Raw genomic sequence first — 23,682 nt, 5'->3', positions numbered from 1 at the left:
CTATATGAGATCTAAGTAACTGCTCAATGAGGACTGGAGGCAGAGAGAGTAGGTCAAAGGTTGCTGCAGCAAGTAGAAGATGCCGAGGCTCTAGGGGAATATATTCTGGGTGAGCTGTAGCGTGTTAGTACCAGAGGTTGTGGACTCTGTGTATGCTTTTGGGAACATTTGAAGTATGTGGTTGTTTTACCCCTCGCTTTCCAGGAGAGTCAGATCTGTGTTTTCTGATAATGTGGCTTAATTCATAAGCAGTTGCAGGGTAGGGCAGCTTCAGTTGCTTGTAGTTTTGTTATAATTGGAAGAATATAGTCCTTTTAATCTGCTGTGGGAAGCTACAACATGACCCAATTGTTTTCTTTCTTTCTTTTTTTTTAGGGTAAGGGAGCATCTACTTACTTATCATGGTAAATGATGCTTGTACAAGGCTTTATTGTCTGAAGCTGATTAATTGGAATTGTGTGAAAGTTTAAGAGATAAAGTGAAAGAATGTTTAAAAGACAGTTACATTAAATTCGTATTTATACATATAAATATATATAATAGGACACATATACATACTAATTCATTAGTTTGTTATCCATCTCCATGAATTAAGAACTCATCTATTTTTGTTTACCACTATATTTACAATGTGTCTGGCATGTCCTAGAAGCTCCATAAATATTTAGATTTTATTGTTGTGGATGTTGTTGTTTTTTTGTTTTGTTTTTAACAATTTTATCACAGTCCATACATATACATACATCAATTGTATAAAGCACATCTGTACATTCTTTGCCCTAATCATTTTTTTTCTCTTTTTACATTTTATTAGGGACTCATACAACTCTTATCACAATCCATATATATACATACATCAATTGTATAAAGCACATCCATACATTCCCTGCCCCAATCATTCTCAAAGCATTTGCTCTCCACTTAAGCCCTTTGCATCAAGTCCTCTTTTTTTTTTTCCCGCCCTCCCCTCTCCCCCCTCCCTCATATGCCCTTGGTAATTTATACATTGTTATTTTGTCATATCTTTCCCTATCTGGAGTCTCCCTTCCCCCCTTCTCTGCTGTCCCTCTCCCAGGGAAGAGGTCACATGTGGATCCCTGTAATCAGTTCCCCCTTTCCAACCCACTCACCCTCCACTCTCCCAGCATCGCCCCTCACACCCTTGGTCCTGAAGGTGTCATCCACCCTGGATTCCCTGTGCCTCCAGCAACCCAATTGTTTTCATGGGATCACGCAGGCAGTAGAAATAAGAAGTTAGTGTAGCAATCTGAGTAAGAAGAGTTGGTGTCTTGGACTAAACTGCTGTTATTGGACCACGATAGAAAGTGTGAAAGCTTGCTTCTAACCTAGAGAACCACATACATTCAGGCAAGCAAAGACTTGCTCAAGAATGTTTGCCAAACATTGCTTTAATAAGAGGGAGCTTCAAAGTGTGGGAAAATTCCACTACCTTGTCATTCCATTTTTCCATGAACCTTTTGAAGCCGCCTCATAAAGGATTAGCTAGAAGTGCCTATCAGTATAATAGATAAGCTGTGCAGTTAGAATTAAGTAGAGTTTCAAGTATCAACTTGAGAAGTGTATTAGAAAACCAAGTAGAGTCAGCCAGTCAGCTAGTGGATATGAGTCTACGGTTCCGGGCAGTTGTACAAGCTGGAGGTACAAATTTGTGTCTAATATTTGCTATAAAGCCAGAAGGTGACATGGGAGAAAGGAACTCTGAGAAGTGAGCTCTGCCTGGGGCACTCAAGCATCTCTTTTGCAAAAATGGGGGAGAACTAGCAAGAAGAAATTGAGGGAGCAAGTTCCAACAGATTCTGGAAGCAAGTGAAGAAACTTTTCAAGAAGAGAACGCTATCAGTTGTGCCAAATAATGCCAGTAGGTAGTAAGAACTGTGAGAACTTGCACCTGGAAGTCATGGGTAACCTGTACAATGGAGCTTCAGTGGAGCTGTTGCGTTTAGGGTCTGACTCGGCTGCTTGAAGAGAAAATTGCAGAACTTCCAGCAACCTGCTTACCGAAGTCTTCCTGTCCCCTATATTCTTACCTTTCCTCCTATTTCTTATGGATGGTCTGTCTGCACCCCTAGCTAAAGCCAACCGCTTGTGTTATACATTAGATCTCACATTCACTCAGGACATTTCCCCTCCCTGTTCATACAGCATTTTATTTTCTCCCTACTGCATCATTCCTACCAGCATATAAACATTGCCATTATTTTTGTAATATTTTAAAAAGAAAAATCTTTTCTTGACCCCCGCTTCCTCTTTAGCTAATTTCTGTATTTCTCTTTCCTTTTATAGCAGTATTCCTTAAGAAAGCTCTTTACCTGTTTCCAGATTCTTAGTTGTATTTAATCAAGTGGCGTTTAATCGTGTAATCGAAGAGATAAGAGGAATAAGGACGTTAAAAGCACATGCAAATGTAGTGATGCTTTCCCAAGTGATTTAAACCGGGTAAGGAGGCGTGAGTACTTGAGTGGGGTGAAAGATAGGAAAAGGTCCTCAGAAGTTCCCCGAGAGGGAAGGTGTCAAAGGATCATGCAGCTGGAGTGCTAGTGTAACCAGAAAGTATAACTGGAGAGGAGGAGCAGCCTTGGTGGGACAGGGATTACACGTTCAGCTTCGATTTGCAAGGTCAATAGTTCAAAACCACCTGTGTCTACTCCCGTAAACAATTACCATCTCAGAAACTCAGAGGGGCAGTTCTGTCCTGTCCTATAGGGTTGTTATGGGTCAACATCTACTTGATGTCTGTATGAGGGGTGGGTAAGTTATAACTAGTAGTATAGAGACTGAATGAGACAGGAGTTAAGATCTTAAAGGAATTGGGGGGGTGGGCATGGGGGATTGAGAAGAGGGTACCATAGGTAACTACAGCAAGAAAGTCTTGGGGGGCAGGCAGATACCACGGCCTGGTGACAAGTTTGAATGGAAGGGGTGTGGCCAGAAGCAGCAGTGCAAGCAAGGAAATCTACTCCACGTCCAGACCCAGTAGGCACCTGAGAGGTGTGGGAGAGAGAAGCCACCTCTTGAAAGGGCTGCTGAGACAACAAGGTCATTAGAAACCCCAAGCCCAGATTCTGATGGGTGAAGTTTAGAGGGCTGGGTGCATTCATAATTAGTGCTTTCCTTTTTCTTTAAACACGAGAGATTAGTGAAAAGAGTTTTCATAAGAAAAAGTGATCGTGAAACAAGTGAGTCAGTATAAGGAACCATTTGGAACAGAACAACCATTACATTGTGTGGTTGCTATTGCTGGATCTTTTGATTTTTTTTCCAAGAGAAGCTGGAATTGGGGATTTTTGTGTGAGAAAGACAACACTAGCCGAAATTGTTTTAAAATACTGTTTCGGTCAAATGAAACACGTCAGAAACAGCATTTACCATGCCATCACAATTCTGTGAATTCTCTCTTTCAGATACTCAACTCTTATATGTAGCTGCTGCAGGGGTCAAAGTCCATAACTGTTAGACGGGCGGTCTTCCTGACCTTGTTGAGTACTTAGTGCACTGTCCAGTACACAGGTGTGAGCAGGTGATCCCCAAGCACTGCTTAAATTACCTGGCAGCTTATCAGTTGCCTGTTAGTTGATTAATTCTCAAAGAGACCCTATCTCTCTCCATAATTTCTTACTTTCAATTCTGTTCCTGGTAATGGAACGTCTTTTGAAGGTTTAACCTGTTTCGGTGACTAAGTTTTTTATGAAAATTGGGCCTAAGATAGTAATAGAGTATCTATTACAGGAAAACATGACAATTCTTTAGACAACAACAAAAATAACTAGTTAGTTCTTAAGTCTTTAATAAAATAAATTCTTTGTAGAAAGCATTTAAAGTTCCTTCAAAACGGTCACATTTTCCATTAGTCCTAGGATCAAATGGAATTTTTGGATTGAAGTAAGTCGCAAAATGCCATCTGGCTCTCTGTGACCTTGATCATGACAAAGAACCTCTCTAGACTTCATTTCCTTATCTGTAAAACAAATTAAAAATACATGTTCTAATGACTACTTAAGGTAGTTGTTTGGATCAGATGAGCCTGTGAAAACCTCTCATCTTCACTTCGGTGCTTTATTTTATTACATTTTTAGAAAGTGTAATGACTCTTACAGTTGTGAGTTGTCTACTTAGAGGAAGTTATTCTAGCTATTAGATTAGGATATGTTTTAAACTTAGGGAGCCCCATTAGTGTACGTGGATATATAATCTGTTTGCAGATGCAACTTTCCTACTGAAAGGTGACACTGTTGATGGTATCATTGTGTAAGGTGTTGGCTGAAAAGGCACCTCCAGTTTGGTCAGGGAGACTGGTGGTTAGACTTCGTTTAAAATCTCGTTCATTCCGCTACCACTTGATAGACACACACTTCTCTTTTCTTTGGTCCTACCATGTACAGCACCTTGCTTTCCTTTTTTTGCCCTATGCTCTTTTTCCCACTAAAATTCACCACTATTATCACTTGAGATTTATATTTAATGAATCTTTTCTAGCAGCATTTAATACATTAATCAAAAGAACCACTCGTAACTGAGAAACACAGGGTACTTCAATTTCACATCAGTTTGTTTTTTTAAGTTCCAATGGTGTTGGAAACTAGAAGGCAGCTACCTCACAGGAAGCTTAGCAATGAAGAGGCTCCATTGCAGCCGCTGTGTTGAATGTGAGGCTATAAAAAGTACCACAGCACGTCCAGCTTGGTGGCCATGTGACTTCGTCTGAGTCTTTGGAAATATTCAGTCCCTTTTGCTCAGCACATGGTTGTTGTGCAGCCAGGGAAGGAAAAGGTTGAACATCAGACCCATCAACAATATACCTGAAAGAAAAAGAATAGTCAAGTAAAACCAAAACACGCCTTAAAGAAGTACATAACCACTCGGGGTTTAATTTAAAATTAAGGCTAGCTGAAACATCTAAATCTAATTTCGTAATTTTCCCTCAGAATTGGGTGCTAGTAGGAGTTAAACAATGTAGAGAATAAACAAAACCCAAAGGTTGCCGCTTTCACTTCTGCTCCTTGTTGATGCGATCGCTGCAACCCTAGGCTGAGTCTCCGCTGCGTGCCCGTGTCCTGTCAGCCCGGTAGGGAGCCAAGAGAATAAAGCGGTTGAGCACTGTGAGTTTTCACTTGGAATCCACAAATAACAGTAGGCTAGGTTATTTGATCTCTTACATTTTATCCATTAATCTCAGCAATTAATAGCTTTTAGAGATGTACTCAGCAAAATAGTTAACACAAAATTTCAGCCAATGCTGACATTTTACAGTTTGTGTATAGAAAGAGAAGTCTTCACTTCTGAGGTTACATTAGACAAATCTAGAGCGGTGGCGGTGGAGGTGCCTGGAGTTGGTTCCCACTCATCGTGAAATCATTGACCTGAATTCCTAACAAGTCTCAAGATTTTGATCACTTAAAATGGTATTGCTGCGCCAGCCTCACAGTGGTTACATTTGGCCCGTTGTTGCAGTCACTGTCACTTCATTTTGTTGAGGGCTTTTCTTTTTCACTGCCCCTCTATTACCAAACATGTTGTCCTTTCCCAGGGACCAGTCTCTCCTGATACCAAGTCCAAAGTACAGGAGACACTATCTTTGCTTCCAAGGAGCATTCTGGGTTTATAAAAAGGTTTGTTTATTCCTTTTTCACTCTAGTATGTAGCAGTTAACTAGTTTTCAGTGGCAGAAGAGAGGAATGAGGCATAAGGGCTCAGTCACCATCTCAAAGGGGAGTCTGTAATGGTACATTAATCTTATTTAGGCTTAAAGCTCTAGATCAGTTAAAAGTTAGATTGAGAATGAGTTTATGTTATTGCAAATTTGGAATTAATTTACTCTAGTTTGGCAACAATAGGAATTTAAGATTTGGCTGACATCTAGATACTGTGACCGTTTAACAAGTCTTTTGCCATCAAATGAAAGAAAGGAAAGTGGTGGATTGCATTGTGCCCCGCAGATTGCTGCTTTGATGGGTGTGGCCATTACTGTCAGGGGCTTGCTGTTAGGTAATGATGCCAGCATCCCCATGATGTGATCTGAGCTAGAAAATAAGATTTTACATTTAAAACATTTTTCTAAAAATGGACTTGCATTTTCATAGAAACATAGAATATGCCAAATTTATGAAATGTGTAAGCTAGAGAGTTAATTCTACCTGCATCCATTTAGTTATACCTTCCTACCATTTTAAACCATTACCTCTATTACAAAAAGCAACAAGAAACAGTGAGGACTGAATCCCAAGAACAGTTTTGTGTTTTGCTTGTTTGAGAAGAAAATAGATCTTTTTGGAGATTACTCATCTTTCTCAATGGAATTGCCTAATTTGACTTTGGGTTGTTTTTCTGATTCGTCTGCTTCGTTCTTTGAATGACCTATAACATTAGAATTTCTTAACTTTTCTTAGAGTGTAATTGTGACTTTATTTTAACTTGGGTCTTTTTTTTCCCCCAATGGGAATATAACTTCTATTGTGACAAAATTCAAGGGCAAGCTAGAATTTAATATTCTGAACACTGCTGTTTATTTACATGTATATTTCTTAATCTGCATATATTGGAAAGGTGTCTTTATTATTTCTCATTCATAAGCCGCTTAAAGAAATAAAGGAACGTGCCTCTTAAAACCAAAATCGTCAACAGAACCTGTTTGTTGGGTCTATTGTTGCAGGTGTGGTGCCAGATCACCCAATAAAACGAATTTTACAGCAAAACAAGTCCCACGACATGCTTGGTTTCCCAGTGCCCGTGAGTTCTGTTTATTCTACATGCTGGGCTCGTAAGTGCATAGCAGCATCACGAAAGTGTTAGAGACATTGTGAGACTTAGCAAACGTGACACAGACACCCTTAAACGCATGCCGTTGGAAAACGGCACTGATAGACGTTTGACACAGGTGGCCACAGGCCTTCACTTTGTGAAAACAGTATCTCTGACATACAAAAAGTTACATTTTCAGCAAACTAAACCTGGCCATAGTTACAAGAGTTTACATTTTAAAAATAGTTTACATTTCACTTGTACAAGATTCTCTTGCACAGGTAGCAAAGAAATTAAGTACATTTGTTTTTTGTGTGGGTATTGGGCTTTTTTTTGATACATGATTTTTTGTTAACCTTTGGTAATGGCCATAGGTAATGCGATCTACCTGTTGGCCGTGTACCAACCCAAAGGGAATACATTCATCTGTCTTGGAACTTTTCTGGTATATTCTTCCAGAAATAAATTTTTAAGTGTTTTGGGAGGAAAACAAGTCATAGTTCTTTTACAGAGAATGTCTTTTGACTTTTCATCATTCTTGTAAGGCCTACTTCTATTCTTTGAAGTAGTAGATGATTCGTTAGTATACTGAACTTATTCTAACACTGTAACTGAAAGACAATAGCAGTTCTATACCTAATGTTGGTTTCAAGTAAGATATATTGGAGTTTCTCCAACTACTGATCGGCCAGCCTAATAAGTTCTCATTGACTCTTAATTTAAATACTACGTGAAAACTGCCACTACTGGCTTTTTAAAATGCAGGGTTTTTGCTCTGGCCTCCTTAGTGTGGAGACCTATAGGTAGTGTTATTGCATGATCGATAGTGGGTGATAAAATAACAAGCTGAGTGGGAGGAGGAAAGTGGCTAGTCACATTTGGGCCAATGCGCCTTTATATGTGCACCATCTTTTTTGTTTATTAGAAAAATAGAGCAAAACACGAACTGAGCAACAATTGAACTAACAGAGATCTAGATATCTTCATATTAACTTAATATTCTGAATGATAATCACAGGCTTAAAATATAGATGACTAAGCAAAAGCCTTAAAATGTTGATAATTTATATAGCTAAGGAAACATCCACTTTGATTACAGTTATTATGTATTTGTTGTGTTATCTGACCCATCTTGATAGGGTTTTGCATACTTGATCCAGCTAGAACTAGTAGGATTGGAACTTCAAGATAGTTTTAAGCCACACATAATAAAAGTATACTTTATTTCATGAGCTACTGTTAAACAGGAGTCAAAGAAACTACAGTATTTGTGTAGCTCCTAAGTTCAAGAAAGAAACGCTTTGTTTTGCCTTCAATGGAAGGCTGCACTCCAGAACGTCTAAAAGTGGGGTCTTACTGGAAGCCAGCTGACCTTTCTCTAGTAAAAACCATTGTAAAGGAAACTGCACAGAATAAAATGTCCAAACACGTTTTCTACCATTTTCAATTTTGTGCCTGTTAGAATTGACATATTACAGTGATCACGTCATATTTTAAGACCTACATCTTCCTAACCTATTAAAAACATACTTACCTAAAGAAGGAGCCAGACAATATACTATAAAAAATTGAGGGAATGCTTCATCAAAACAGTTAAAATGTAGCGAAAGTGCCAACGCTGGATTAAACACAGCCCCCGTTAGACTTCCTCCTGTAACAGAGAGAGCCGAGTGAGACCAGACCGTGGAGCTCAGGTTTCGTCCCTTGGAAAGGAGTTGAGCATGATCGATAGTGCGTGATAACAGAACAGAAAAGCTCAGTGGGAGGAGGAAAGTGTGGCTAGTCACATTTGGGCCAATGCGCCTTTATATGTGCACCATCTTTTTTGGTTATTAGAAAACTAGAGCGAAACACGAACTGGGCAAGAATTGAACTAACAGAGGTCTAGATATCTTCATATTAACTTAATTTTTTTCCCGTTTCAACATGTTTAAACATGTCCCTGTGATGAGTGGATGACAGCAGACAAGTTCTTGGTGATACACTGTTGAAATCACCAGAGAGCACCTCCAGAAGAAAGGGCAGGGCCTGTCCACACAGTCGCTTCAAGAGCCCACTCAGTGCAAGACAGAGGTCAGCTCAAGATGATGGCCACTGTTGTGTGGGTTTGTTTGTTTGTTTTTTATATTCCAAAGAGATAATCTGATAGCTCTCGATGAACACAAGGTGGTCATGTGGCTTACTAAGAAGTTATCTTAAGAAAATTAGAAACGGCATTGGTGAGAAAAGGTCATAAAAGTTGCATGTGGGAATTATTTTTCATCACAATAATACCTCTTGCAGGGTAGCAAGGACTGTTCTCTGAGTCTTTTGTTGGGAACCATAGCCCATACACTACGTACCTGCCCTTGCCCCTTAAAACTTCTTTTTGTTCCCCAAATGCACCACTTGCCTGCAGACAGAGGTCAAAAGGCAGAAGGGTTTGGAAAGGAGGAATGAGTGGGGAGAAGTATAAGGAAGAAGTGGGACAAGTCTTGCTGCATTGTGGGAATTGCAATCAGTGGCATGAAACAAAACTTGTATGAATTTTATCTTTATTCCATTTTTCAGTGAGCTTTTTTAAAGCTCCCCTCCCATAATATATATAAAAAAGCACACATTCAGAGTTAATGTGCTCAATGATTGTTTTCTACAGTTTTAGAAAATGGATTTTTGGCTGCCCTTAACATTTATCTATTTAAATAATAAAGAATCTGAAATGAAAATATATTTAAAATGAATACAACACGTGCGCTTCTTAACAACGTAAGCATAACTTTTTCTTAAAAGCAAAATTGACCAAAGCATGGTCATTGGTTCTATTTTTGTCGATGGGACCCTTAAAAATGTTGTCCTATTCTTGACATCATCCATTCTGCCTGTTTCCTCACTCTTGAACATAAGCTGGCTTTGAATTGCTTTGACCTATCGATTGCAGCGGACACTTTGGGAATTCGCACAGAATTGCAGGTCGTGTCCTACCAGCGCCTTCCACTTTTTACTCTGGGGAGAATGCCCAGAGTAAGCTGGTCTGAGTTGATGGAGAGCACCTAGCACCAAGTGCCAGATGTGTGGGGAGGCTGCTTTGGATCTTTGAGCCCATCAACTGTCCAGCTGAATGCAACTGCACAAGGAGCCTTATCACTGGAAGCACTGCCCACCCAGCTGCTGAAAAACCACAGCAACTCCCTGGAAGTGTAAGCGATCGGCCACACAGCAGTAAACGGATAAAGACGGTGGCACGGGCCTCCCATTTTCCCTAAAGATTGCATATGCGGCACTGGTTCTGGCATTCGGGACCAGATAACACTTGTGAGGAGCTGTCCTGAGTACTGAAGGGTGTTGAGCAGCCCCACCGCCGCCAGGCTAACATCCTAAAATGTACGTAGGTGTGCCAAATGTTCCTGGGGACAGAGGCACCCCTCGGAAAACTGTGCACAAGGAGACATAAAGGAGGGTGTTGATTGATAGTGGCCCAGAACTGCCTGTCGATCCCTTTTATGTTCACACAAACACAGAAAACAAGATACAGTTTTTGTAGGGTTATATATAGTTACAAATTTTATAGAAGATACGTGAAAGGACACACAACGCACAGTAGGATGACCACAGAGGAGAGTAGGCCAGGAAGGAGAAGGGGATGCGTGGGGGGCACTGTCAAAGGCATTTTTAATCTGAGTGTCTAAATTTTTCTCTAGAATATATTCATACATTGTGTAATTGAACAGAAGTACTGTCAGAACATGGCCTGGCAAAACAAGCACCTAGTTTTGGTGGCATGTGAAGGGGAAAGCTCAGAAGCGCGTGTAGAAGCAGCAGTGTCCTCCGGGAGGTCCACACAGCTAGCTGATGGCCCATGTGTGAGAGGGTGCGTGTACTTGCTGAATTTAACCCAGCCAAAGGCTTGGGACCAAACCTGGCAATTCTCTGTACTCTTAAAGGTGACCCAGTTCTCTGGGAGAAAGACAATTCAGTCACACAAGACTCGTATAAGCCAGGTGGTTGTTTTTACTAACCTATAGTAGGTACTAACCACAAAGTTAGTGGTTTGAACCTACCAGCTACTCTGCAGGAGAAAACTGAGACTGGCTGCTGTTTGAAAGAGTTACAGTCTCAGAAACCTAAAGGGGTGGTTAGTTCTACCCTGTCCTATCAGGTTGCTGTGGGCTAGAATTGATTCGACGACAGTGAGTTGACGTTTGTCTTTGGCCCTTCCCTCTTCTTGGTAGATGTCCCCAGGGAAGCTCAATCCATGATCAGAAAGTTTCGGTGTAATCAGAGCAAAAGCACGAGTTAAACCAGACAAGGAGGAATTGCAAGAAATGAGGTCGCATTGTGAGGATTGCAATCGGTGGCAAAATGTGTATGAATTGTTCATAGGAAAAGGACCTGCCCTGTAAAACTTTACTCAATTCACATGCAAAAAAGTTAATCCAGACCATGGTGAAGTCTAATAAAACATTGTCCATAGGTGGCGATATTTATAATGACAACTGATTGTGTTCCACAGGCTCAGACCCTTCCCTCAAGTCACGTATATTCCAAGTTTGTGTTCCAAACACTCTTCTTTACTGGTTTACATTCTGCCGATATGTTACTGTCACTACCCAAGCTAGGTGGCTAGCAGTTTCTAGACTAGTTCTTATAGACCTGCAAGAATATTTAATTGCTCTCAGATTTTGTACGTAATGAAGTCCTCTTCACAGCCCTAAACCCAGCTACATGGACCCCCTCCCCTCAGAAGAATGTACTACAGAGGACAGCACTGAGGATACAGCTGTGGAGAGGGGGGGTGGGTCTGTTCAGACCCACATGGAAGGAAACTAAGAGGGAAGAAGAGAGAGTGGACCAGAGGTTGGCCCACCAAGCCCCAAGGATGATATTCCTGCTCAGAGCACTGGACACAGAACTGTAGGGCTGCCCCCACCATGAGACACAGCACCCCCTCACCGACCCATAATGCTATGGGGGACAACACAGGGGAGATGGTGTGGGAATTGTGCCCAGTCTGACACGTGGTGTCTCCCCCCCACACACACACACACAAGGGTGAAACAAAAAAGGGAGTACAACAGAGCAGCAAGAGAACAATGAAGTCCCTGAGGAATCCTAAAAAGAGACTTTGTGGGCAGGGCTTGGCACCCCATCAGACTCAGTTGGAAAACAAAGGTCAACAGACAGACCTGGACCTATTTATAGGCTGTTTTGTTTTCCCATGTCTCTATAAGATAAACAATTCTGAGGAGAAAACAATGGGACTGACAGCCAACAAGCCCAGGGAGAAGTGAACAATAAGTGATCTAAAATTAATGGTGGTGTAGAATGCCTGGTGGGGCTTGATCAAGTGCAATGTAGCAGAGAGGAATTACTGAGAGCCTAATAAAGGTCAAACATGATAGTGGGACAAAAGGAAATTGAGAAATAACTAGGAGGCAAAGGACATTTTATAGAGGTCTAAATATAGGCATGTACATATGTAAATATATATCGTGATGGGGACATAGATCTATGTACATATATTGCAAAATATTAAGGTACAAACAAATTGGACCTGTACCCAAGTCTGTCCTCAATGCAAGAACACTTTGTTCTGTTTACCTGGCATTCTGGGTTGTTCACCTTCCTGATACGCTCGCTGAAGACAAAATGTATGCATAAGCAAATGTGAAGAAAGCTGATGGTGCCCAGCTATCAAAAGATACAGCGTCTGGGGTCTTAAAGGCTTGAAGTTAAGGAGCCATCTAGCTAGGAAGCAACAAAGCCCACATGGAAGAAGCACACCAGCCTGTGTGACCGTGAGGTGTTAACAAGAAGACCCAAACAATCATATCGATAGGAATAAGTGGGGCTGGAGTGGAGACCCAAAGCCCACCTGTAGACAATTGGACATCCCCTCACAGAAGGGTCACAAGGAAGGAACGAGCCAGCGAGGGTACAGTAGAGCACTAATGGAACATAAGATATTCCTCTAGTTTTTTAAAGCTTACTTCCCCGGGACCTTGGGCCTCTACTCAAGCACTCCCTCAATACATGAATACTGTCTTTTATTAAATTTTCACTCTATGATGCTGAAGCCAAAGTGGGTGAACAAGTAAATGTGAAGAAAGCTGATGGTGCCCGGCTATCAAAAGAGATAGTGACTGGGGTCTTAAAGGCTTGAAGATAAACAAGCGGCCATCTAGCTCAGAAGCAACAAAGCCCACATGGAAGAACACACCAGCCTCTGTGATCGCGTGGTCCCAAAGTGATCAGTTATCAGGCATCAAAGAACAAAAAATTATTGGCTGCATACCTCCATGATACGATCGCCGAAGACAAACGGGTGCATAAGTAAATGTGGCGAAGAAAGCTGATGGTGCCCGGCTATCGAAAGAGATAGTGTCTGGGGTCTTAAAGGCTTGAAGGTGAACAAGCGGCCATCTAGCTCAGAAGCAAAAAAGCCCACATGGAAGAAGCACACCAGCCTGTGCGATCACGAGGTGCCAAAGGGACCAGGTATAAGGCATGCAACAAAAAAATATATATGTGTGTGTATGTGTATATACCACATATATACACCATATATTATATATTATATATATATATATATATATATATATATATATATATATATATATATATATATATACCATAGTGAATGAAGGGGGAAGTGCAGAGTGGAGACCCGAGGCCCAAGTGTCGACCACTGGAGATCCCCTCACAGAGGGGTTTAGGAGAGGAGACGGGTCAGTCAGGGTGCGATGTAGTACTGATGAAGAACACAGCTTTCCCCCAGATCCTGGATGCTTCCTCCTCCCAACTACCATGATCCGAATTCTACCTTGCAGGGCTGGATAGGGCAGAGGTTGTACACTGGTGCATATGGGGGCTGGAGGCACAGGGAATCCAGGGTGGACGATACCTTCAGGACCAGGGGTGTGAGGGGCGAGGTTGGGAGAGTGGAGGGTGAGTGGGTTTGAAAGGGGGAACTGACTAAAAGGATCCACATGTGACCTCCTCCCTGGGAGACGGATGGCAGAGAAGGTGGGGAAGGGAGACTCCGGATAGGGCAAGATATGACAAAATAAAAATCTGTGGATTATCAAGGGCTCATGAGGGAGGGGGGTGCGGGGAGGGAGTGGAAATAAAAAAGACCTGATGCAGAGGGCTTAAGTGGAGAGCAAATGCTTTGAGAGTGATTAGGGCAAAGAATGTACGGATGTGCTTTATACAATTGATGTATGTATATGTGTGGATTGTGATGAGTTGTATGAGCCCCTAATAAAATGTTTAAAAAAAAAAGCTTCCTTCCCCTCTTTCATGACCCAAATCCGGCTAGACCAGAGCATGTACACTGGTACAGACAAGAGCTCTCAACTTACAGAATCCAGGACAGACAAACTCCTTAGGAACCAAAAATAGAAGTAGCGATACCATGAGGGTATGGGGAAGATGGGGGGGGGGGGGAGAAAAGGGGAACTGATCATAATGATTGATGTATAAAAACCCCCTCTCCAGGGTGATGAACAACAGAAACATGGGTGACGGGAGATAGTGGACGGTGTAGGATATGAAAATAATAGATCAAGGGGTCAAGGGGGGGGAGGAAGAAAACTGATTACAAGGGGTTAAGTAGAAAATGTTTTGAAAAGGTTGATGGTAACATGTACAAGTGTGCTTGACTCAATGGAAGTATGGATTGTGGTAAGAGGTGTAAGAGCCCCCAATAAAATTATTTAAAAAATAAAAAGCTACTAAGAGATTTACTTAAGTGCAATGAGGAAAAGGGGGGGAAAGTTCAATGAAATTCAAGACCAAGAAGAGTAAATGAAAGGACACCCATCTATAACCTCAAACTGAACTGCAAGACACTAGATCTGATGAGGGAGGTAAGCACACATCTGCCACAGTGTAAGCACCAAATTAATAGAAGTTAAGAGTTCAGCTTAAAAAATGTCAGAGGATAAAATTGGAATGAGAAAGAAGAACCAATTCAAGAAGGACTAAGAAAAGGGGACAGAGAAGTAATACACTACAAGAAGCAAAATAATAAGTGTAAACATACAAATCATACTGCACTAAATCCGTGAATGAAATGACAAGTAGTCAAACTGGGGGGAAAAAAAGGTTCCAACTTATTTACAAAGGGACACATTTCCTTTTAAAAAATGACACCTATATTTTCCTGAACTTCAAAAAGAGTTGTGAATAACAAAATTATGTTTCATGTTATGTTAATTAAAAATGACCCAGTTAGCTTAGGGAGCCCGTTGAGAATTAGTAGGATCAAATTGTACAGTTGTGCAAGGACTTGCTATGAGCCAGATTCTGCCAGGAGAACAAACAACCCTGTTTTGAAAGAAGTACAGCCATAATCTTAGCAGAAGGGCAAGACTTCGTCTCACATACTTTGGACATATTCTCCGGAGAGACCAGTCCCTAGAAAAGCCACTGTGCTTGTAGAGGGCCAGTGAGAAAGAGCAAGGCCCTCAATGCCATGATTGGCACAGTGGGTGCACCAATTGGCTCAGACAAAAACAATTCTGAGGAGGCCGCAGGACTGGGCATGTTTCATTCTGTTGCACATAGGGTTCCAATGAGCCAGAACTTCCTTGACAGGAACTAACAACCTCCATGCTAGCAACGGAAATATATTAGTAAAAAAGTCTTTAAGAGGTACAATGTAGTATTCTCACTTAATAGATACGGAAACAGGTCCACAATAAGGGCACCTTCCAGCTCTGCACCTGTGCTCGGAACCAGTATAGTCCAGTGACACAGTGAAGAAAAATACCGAGTTCATCAAATGTGAACCTGTCCTTCCTTTGTAAACAGCTGTTTACACCTCCCTTATCCTTCAGCAGATAATCGTACCTATGTTCTTCCTGACTTAGAAGAATGGGGGAAAAAAACCCTGGTGTAATGAAATCAGCTAAAAATACTGTCATTTCTGCAGACAATTTATTAGACTTGTTTAGGCATAAAATACAGGATGCCCACACATGTGTTACTGGTTTTTAAAAAGTGAATAGAGCATTTGCTTATTGATTCAGCCTGTAGACACTGTTTAATTTACTTTATACCAGGTGACATCATGCTAAAACAACACCTGATTATACATGGTCATAAATAAAACAACTTTGATCTTTGTATTCATAAAGCTTACCAGCTAGTGGAGGGAGTTAGAGGTACAAAATAAGATTTTAAAAATATTTAATTACATAAAAGATTGTTCTTTCTTACCCTATTCATTGAACTAGACTTTCCCTAAGGTTTGCTTGAAATCAGCATGAACAGTTTTACAGCTCTAGCATTTTCATCACATGGCTTCCTCTTTCCCTCTTTATTTTTTTCAATTTTACTTGGAAAGCCAATCCGGCTGGTGGATTAGGAAGTGGCCAGAAGTAATGACATCAGTGGCTTCCCTCTGCACCCTCAGTTGCTGGCTACCCGGGAGCCGTGGCTACCTTGCAGGGGAGTTGTGTTGTAATCTTCAAGTACATGTGCAGTTACTTTGATGTGAGCCATGGTAGAGATTTTCTTCCCAACACTGATTTGGGGAGGGCCTGGGAAGCCCAGATGACTTCAGAGATCTCCCAGCATGCACCATTTGGCAAAGGTGTACTACCGGTAGCCTTTTTTAAAAGAACACCCACCAGCTGCCATTGAGTCTCCTCCTCCTGGCAGCCCCATTTGTCAGAACTGCGCTCCACTGACTTTCAATGGCTGATTCTTCTGAAATTGCTGGGCCTTTCTTCATAGATGCCTCTGGGTGGACCCAACCCCTCAGCCTGCCAGTTTTAGCAGTCAGGCTTGTTAGCCATTCCTTTAAAGAGGATGCCTCCAGCAGGATTTAGACTGCAATATAGCTGTTACGTGCTATTTTGTCATTCCCCTGCTCAAAGTGAAGTTGTTTCTTATCTATCCCTGTCTGCTAGTTTCTATAGCAGCCCAGGACGCTTGGTCTCGTACATAATTGGGGAGAGGGGATGATAAAAAACAAACACGACATCACAGTAACCTGTAGTAATGCCTGGCTTAGCCAACTCTCCCTTTCTAGCCATTAAGCCCGAACAGAACCCTCACCTCTGCGTGACAGGGCAGATGTTCAGCGACTCCCAAGACAGTTCATTTCATTTGAGACAACTTAGTTGGGAAGTTAGGACTCAGGGCCATAGAAAATACCAGGCATTTCCCAAAGTCTATCTTTTCCGCTATCCTCCTAGACAAAAGGATTCCAGATATTTAAAAACTGGTGCCCCATCTTCCTGCCAGAGTTTCACAGGCTATCGTAGTGTAGACTCTGTGAGGTACAATCAGAAATACTGTGAGGTACAATCATAAACAGTTATGCCAGCGTGGTCCCACCTTTAGGATCCCTGATGGCCTGGCGGCTTGAGTAAGCACTTGGCTGTGAGCCAAAATGTCGATTTGAGCCCACCAGCCGCCATGTGGGAGAAAAGCGTGCCAGCTGGTTTGGTAGACTTGGAGCGCTGGAAACCCTTTGGGAAGTGGGGTGTCAACGAGAAAGAGAAGTCCTCTGGGGCTTGTTCCCTCTGTCTTCGTGGCCGCTCTGAATTAGAAACTCGACGGCAGTGGGTCGGCTCGGGTTTGGAGCCAAACACTTGGTCACAGAGCCCTTTGGCCATTTTGGAGGAGCACAGAGAAGAAATGTTGGTAATGAAATGAGGGTGCCTCGCCATATTCCAGCAACGTGACCTTGGATAAGTCACTTCACTGTTCTGAGTCTCAAGTCAGTTGGGACTAATGTGGGCTCTTGTAATGATTAACTAAAACTAATGCATATACATTTAACAAAATACTTAGGATCTGCCAAGTGCCCAGTAATATTAATTCTTTATCTCCCTTACATGGACAGAGAAGGCAGTGAAAGTCTGTAACCTAGTCTGGTTTCTCTAGCGCTGTGCACTACCAGTCCACGCCAAGGCACTGAGAAGGGCCAGGTTAGCCCCTTCTGAAAATCAACCGTGAGAAACCCTGTGGAGCACGGTTCTGCCCTGACCTGCATGGGGTCGCTAGGAGTCGGGGACAAAGGGCTAACTGGTAAGCCCTCCCCAGAACAATGAAATCTTAACCTCTGTGCCCCCAAAACAAACTCACTGCCATCGAATTGATTCCAACTCATAGTGACCCAAGGCTCTCAGATGATTTGATTCTAAAGTAATGAGGTATTGGGAGAATTCCAATGGTGGCTTTGCCTGCTTCCCTTCCCTCGTCAATTAGTATTTTCATCCCCAGGCCCGCAGTTTCTACACTGTGGAGGTAGGAAAGAGCAGTAGGTCTGGACCCCTTAATATTGCATGGATTAAAAAAAATTAGAACTTCAAGTGTTACCTTGTTTCCCTTCTCCCCAAGCCTTGTTACTTATAAAAAAAGAAGTTGGCAAATACTATATATGTTATTGTGTATGTAATATAAGTATATATTAACAGCATAAAAACAGGAAAGATAGTTTCAGGGTAATAAAGAGAGAAAAGAGAGGCAGAGAAAGAGATCCAACTCTATGTAACATTTATTAATTTAAGATATCTTCAAACGTTTTATTGCTTTTCATTACAGAGACAGAGAGCTAAACTGGCGTAACTCTTTTTGCCAGGATGGTCTATTTAAATACAGCAGATGTTTCTGCTTTAGCTAAAACCTCAAACTTTAATAATGAAATAAGCAACTACTCACCAACCTCTCAAAATCACATAGCCCCTTCCCTCTCTCCAATACCACTTCTGTCCAGCTAAGGAGCCAAAGGAATGGTACTAGAAAACAGATTGGGAAATCATTGAACACACACTGTCATGAGTTGATCCCGACTCAGAGGGTTTCCATGACTGCATTGTACTGGAACCACACGAGCAGGTGGTTGGAACCTGGGACTTGAAGCTCAGCAGCCCAGCATGTATCCCATAGCACCGCCGGGGTCCTCCAAGCGACTCTTGGGAAGCCTTTTTCCTACGTTTTGTTTCTATAGTTTGAATTTTAATGGTTGGAAGATACTTAGTACAAATTTCCCTTTAGACTATAACATAATTCAGATATAGTCCCAGGAAAGATGTTTTGTTGTAATAATTTATAAGTGACACATATTATCATTAATTTGATTTCTGGATTGCCGACATCGCAGACCCACAGTTGAAACCCACCAGCAGCTCCTAGGGAGACAGATGAAGCCAGCTGTTCCCTGACAGACGCATCGTCTTAGAGCCCCATAGAGGATGGCTCTGAGTCAGAATCTGCCCCGTGGTAGTGGGGCGTGGGGGGTGTTTTGTCTCACTTAGAACATGCAGATTAATTCTGTTCTGGGACTTACCAAGGTAAACAAATGATCTAAATGGCTTAAAGGAAAATAACAAGGAGAGAGAAATAGCTCGCTGGAGGCGGGACACAGACTCTCTGCTTGTTCTCCCTGCCAGACATTCCTGTTGACAAGCCACATGGAGACACACTGATGCCTGGAGCTGGAGGAGCCACGTGGAGACCCACCCCAGCGATGAGAACCTTCTACCACCACTTGATCTACAAGACTTTCCACCCCCTGGCCTGTGATCTTCCTGCATTCGGCATCATTGCATGACTGCATGAGTCTACAGAGGAATTTACGGGCTAATATTGGACTTACAGACTCGATCAGGGCTGGGCCAGGATGTTTCCCAAAACACAATTACTCGTCATCTAAAGCTCTTATACCAAAGAGAGATAATAACAAATTCCTCAAGTTATCTCTGTTTTAAAGCCACCATTACTTTCATGCAAATTTTAAATCGAAAGTATATGTTTGGTAATAAGGTCATTGAAAAACGTGCTTATCACTCAAAAGGAATTTTTAAGGAAATAAATGACTTCAAGTCATTTTTGTGTGAAAAGAATCAAGAAAATAAACGGCAAGAAGCTTCTACTCCAGTGCTCACCACTCACCCAGTCGTGTGCCTTGTGCTTCACAGTGGAATGCCCTCCTAAAACCATGCTCAGTTTTCAGTGAGAGCGCCAGACAGGATCCTTGCCAAGTTGGCCCAGGGAAAGCGGCGGCTGAAATGTTATCTTTCCTCTCCACTATTAAGACAACCCCTCTGCCGGGTATTTGAACCCGTCGCAATCTCTCACGAGATCTGAGTTTCAGCTCCATCCTATAGGTGCTCCACAAGCACTGACCGAGAGATCTACAAAGGTGAGTCAGAAAGTATTGCTACAAAATCATAGAAAATTAAAAATACTAAAATAGGAAGCGACTGTTCTCAACATATCCTCCATCTAGGTTTATATACTGCTGGAGAGTGTTTCCAGCATTTTAATGCTTCCTGAAGGATTCTGCCCTCTGCCCTTTACACCGCATGGAACAGCAGCGTTGACATCCTCAAGGGACTCGAACTATGCCCCTTTGAAAGGTTTTTGTTTGTTTGTTTTAGTTTAGGGAACAAAAAGAAGTCAGAAGGGGTTAAGTTTAAGGCTCTAGGGTGGGTGGGGTAAAGTTTCCAAAGGAAATTCTCATAGCCAACCCTTGCTACCCTGGAAGAATGAGCAGGTGTGTTGTGGGGAAAGAGCTGCCCTGGCCTTATGGTTCTGCAGGGCGGTTGTCAAGTTTCTGAAGAGCTCTTCCATCACAAGCCCCCAGGATTGCCCTGTGTCCTTCAAGACTCTCAGGATGATCCCTTTGGAGTCCCCAAAATAGTGGCCACAGACTTCTGAGCTGACCTCTTGGCCTGGAATTTAACTGGCCCTTGGAAGCCACTGTTTCCTGTTTCCAATGACTGGGTGTTTGGGGATTTTTATTTAGAGGTACCCTCAGGCGACTTCAACAAGTATATTTCTGAGAAAAGTTGTCTGCAGCCAACCTCTGCTTACAGAGACCTGTTTAAACACATTCCGTTTGGAATCAACCAATCCATGTATGAACCGCAATAGTAATTGACCCTCAGGTGTGGGCGTGCATGCCTTTTAATCTTTCTGCGAGGCCCACCATTGCCCCAGGGCCACGTGGTTTTTGAGCATCCTCTGGGCTACAGGCTTCCAGTGGGAGGGCAGGCATCTTACAATGCACAGGACAGGGCAGGCCCCAGGTGGCCAACAGTCGCAAGGTTGGGCGATTCTAATGCAGGCAGCAGTTCTTCCTGCGCTGAACTACAGGAGCGTAAGTTGTGGACCACTCCTCTGGACTTTGTTAGACAAGAGTTTTCGATCTGAAGGTTTAGAGAGCCCCTTAATTAGCTAAGGGAGAAGGATTGAGGCTTTGACTCTTCAATTACATTTACAGTCTGGGAACACCCAGGGGCAGTTCTACTCTGCCCTACATGATCGCTGTGAGTTTGAATGGACACGTGGCAATGAGTTTGGTTTGGCTTTTCGTTGACCAAGGGTTAGAATTAGCAAGTAATTTACCAAAGAAAACAAAGCCAGCTTCAGTAGGAACCCAGGTCGGTGCTGCTTCCCTGAGTGAAACCGGTAGCAGGTCTCAGTTCTTCCGCTCTCCTTCCGGAACCCCACTAGCGATATTTTTGCCTCACCCTAGTATATGTTGGCCCTATCAGCGCATAGCAAAAGTGATTAGACTCGCATAGAAAGCAATATTTACAGAGACGTTTCCAATGTAACTTTCTTGGTAAAACCTTAGAGGTTCCGATATGCCCAGTGTTTGGCGGGAGAAACAAACCTGCAAAGACCAAAAAGGTGATGAGAGCTGCCAGCAGGTGGATGCGGAGCTCAGCTCGGGTCTCCTGGGAGTGCAGCAAGGCGCTGTGGAAGATGAAGGAGCAGAGGGTCTCTATGATGGCCGCTTGGGGCAAGTCCACGTGGATGGGATTCCTGCAAACTAAGCTCCGGTCGCTGACGTGGTACTTGGTCAGACCCAGGCTCCACAGGGCACCTATGCAGTACCTGCTGCTCAGGGCCCCGATGAGCTCGGCCAGCAGACTCAATGCACCCGTCTCGGGGGACAGGCCCCCCAACATCAGCTGCATCATCACGCTGCACGGGTTGCTGGCGGTGCCCGTCAAGGTCAGGCCGTGCACCAACGAGAAGAAGTAGATGAGCGTCAGCGGCCAGGTGGGGTGCCCGGGGTCCTGCTCCCCCAGCAGCTGCAGCTCGTGGGTGCAGCAACAGATCTGGAAGGTGGCCAGGAGCTCCAAGACGAAGGCATGGACCTTGCGGCTGTGCAGCTGCCGCCGGGCGAGGGCGCGGGCCAGCCCCACGGACAGCACGACCAGCAGCATCAGCCCCAGCGAGGTGTAGGTGTCGTGCACCCCGAGCCCGAGCCCCGCCGCCATGGTTCCCCCGCCGCCTGACCCGGCCGCCGGCTCGGACTCGGGCTCCGCAGGGGCAGTCCCGCGACTGGAGTCCGAAGTCCGCCCCGCCTCCGCCTCGCCCCCGGGGGCGGGCCGGTCCGCAGGAGGCAGGGGCGTGGCGCCCGAGACTCCGCCCCCGCGCGCTCCGGAAGGGTGCGGAGAGCTGGAGCCGCGCCGAGGGGCCGCGTGCGCCCGCGCAGGAGAGAGGAGGACGCCGCGCGCCCGGAGCCTGTCGCGCATGCGCGCCCGCCGGCCGCCGCGACCCGGGCCCTAAGCGCGCTGCGGCCGTGCCGCGGCCACGCGTATCGCTGTGGCGAAATAGAACAAAGTCTTCGCCGTGTTGATCAGTTGGAGGCGTACCATTCAGGGACGCTACTTAAATTGCAAAAATGCATGCTGTGTTTTCAAATCATCAGCTCCACACCGTGGAGCCAGACCTCTCGTGGTGAAAGGGCTAAAAAAGTCTAAGCTAAAGAGAAACGTCCGTGGCAGACTAGTCGCCGATTGTAAGTGGACTGACCATCAAACTAAGCAACGACGAAAACGAAGCTTAAATTTAGAACTGTCTTGCTAAGTGAACGACGCCAGCCAGAAAACACTGCGTGCTCCGTGTTTTCTCCATGTCTGTGTCATTCTGGAAAGGGCAAAACGATGTCGTCGACAGAACCCAGGTCAGTGAGTGCCCAGGGTTCAGTGGACCACGGGGTTGGACAGGCAGAGCACAGAGTATAGGGTGGAAATGACGCGGGGTGATGCTGCCCCGGTGGGCACCTGGCACCATGCACTGGGCAAAATCCATGGAACTTTACAGTCCAAAGGGGTGAGCCTTGATGTTTGCAACTACACACGCACACACACACACACACACACACCCCTCTTAGGAGGCCAGAGGGCCCAAATGGACGTGGGGACTGCCATGCTTTGTAACTGTATTACAGATTATGAAGGCACCTCATTGACGGTGGTAGGATAGAGGCTGCTGACTTGAGTAACTGAAATTAAGTGCAATCTGTTAAGAGGAAACGTGAGAGGAGTTGTAATACAGACTGTACTGCTCATTGATAGTCTCCCCCTCCCCCTCCGGGGGTATGAGTTAAGGATACTGAAACCTCTAAACCTGTGGACTGGAATTGAACAATTAAGTAAATGGGTGGGTGAACAGCCAGGTGGACAGGTGGTAGGAGCCAGGTTTCATGTGGTTGGAGGGGGGAGTTTAGAGAAAATCAAGGAGAGGAAGCTAGAAGGATCCATGTGGTAATGGCGTACAGTAGAAACAGCAATGCGATCTCATGTTGAGCTTAATATGGATACAGAGGGTTACATATAGGAATGACAATAAATATGTGCGTGGGCATACATGCATGTCCATATGCTACTGAGAAGAGCCTAGAAGCACCATGTGCACACCTAGCACCAGATCGTGGTCTCGAAGACCACTCTCCAATAGAAGAAACCACAGCTCCTTGGAAAAATGGCTGATTCAAGAACCAGCAGAAGGAAAATACTAGATAAGTCTGAAGTATCTTATAGTGCTTAAAAATAAGGTCAAACTCCCAAACTCCAAAAAGAAAGAGAGAGAGAGAGAAAAGGAAAAGGAGAGATGTCAAAGAGACGCGGGAGCCAATGGAAGAGCTGGTCAAAGCTACAAAAGCTTGAGCAACAGAATAAAGCAATATTA

At 43.7% G+C, this 23,682-nt stretch overlaps 1 protein-coding gene and 1 non-coding gene across 2 annotated transcripts; one reads left to right on the top strand and one right to left on the bottom strand.

Annotated features, from left to right (window-relative positions):
* Positions 1 to 4,530: 4,530 nt before the first annotated feature.
* On the bottom strand, positions 4,531 to 21,986 carry AQP11 (aquaporin 11). Its single transcript, XM_075546332.1, has 3 exons — positions 21,374 to 21,986; positions 8,291 to 8,407; positions 4,531 to 4,817 (listed from the first exon to the last, which is right to left on the bottom strand). Exons 1-3 carry the CDS (start codon positions 21,984 to 21,986, stop codon positions 4,738 to 4,740), a joined length of 810 nt encoding a protein of 269 aa, XP_075402447.1. The 3' UTR covers positions 4,531 to 4,737.
* LOC142447590 (small nucleolar RNA SNORA63) lies at positions 16,559 to 16,688 on the top strand. The gene has a single exon (XR_012784264.1). It is a non-coding gene; the product is annotated as a small nucleolar RNA SNORA63 (small nucleolar RNA).
* Positions 21,987 to 23,682: the final 1,696 nt, after the last annotated feature.

Source organism: Tenrec ecaudatus, chromosome 4 (genome assembly GCF_050624435.1).
Source record: "Tenrec ecaudatus isolate mTenEca1 chromosome 4, mTenEca1.hap1, whole genome shotgun sequence".
NCBI lineage: Eukaryota > Metazoa > Chordata > Mammalia > Afrosoricida > Tenrecidae > Tenrec > Tenrec ecaudatus.
Note: the sequence above shows the minus strand (reverse complement) of the source record. Positions and strands in the feature narration are given on the sequence as shown.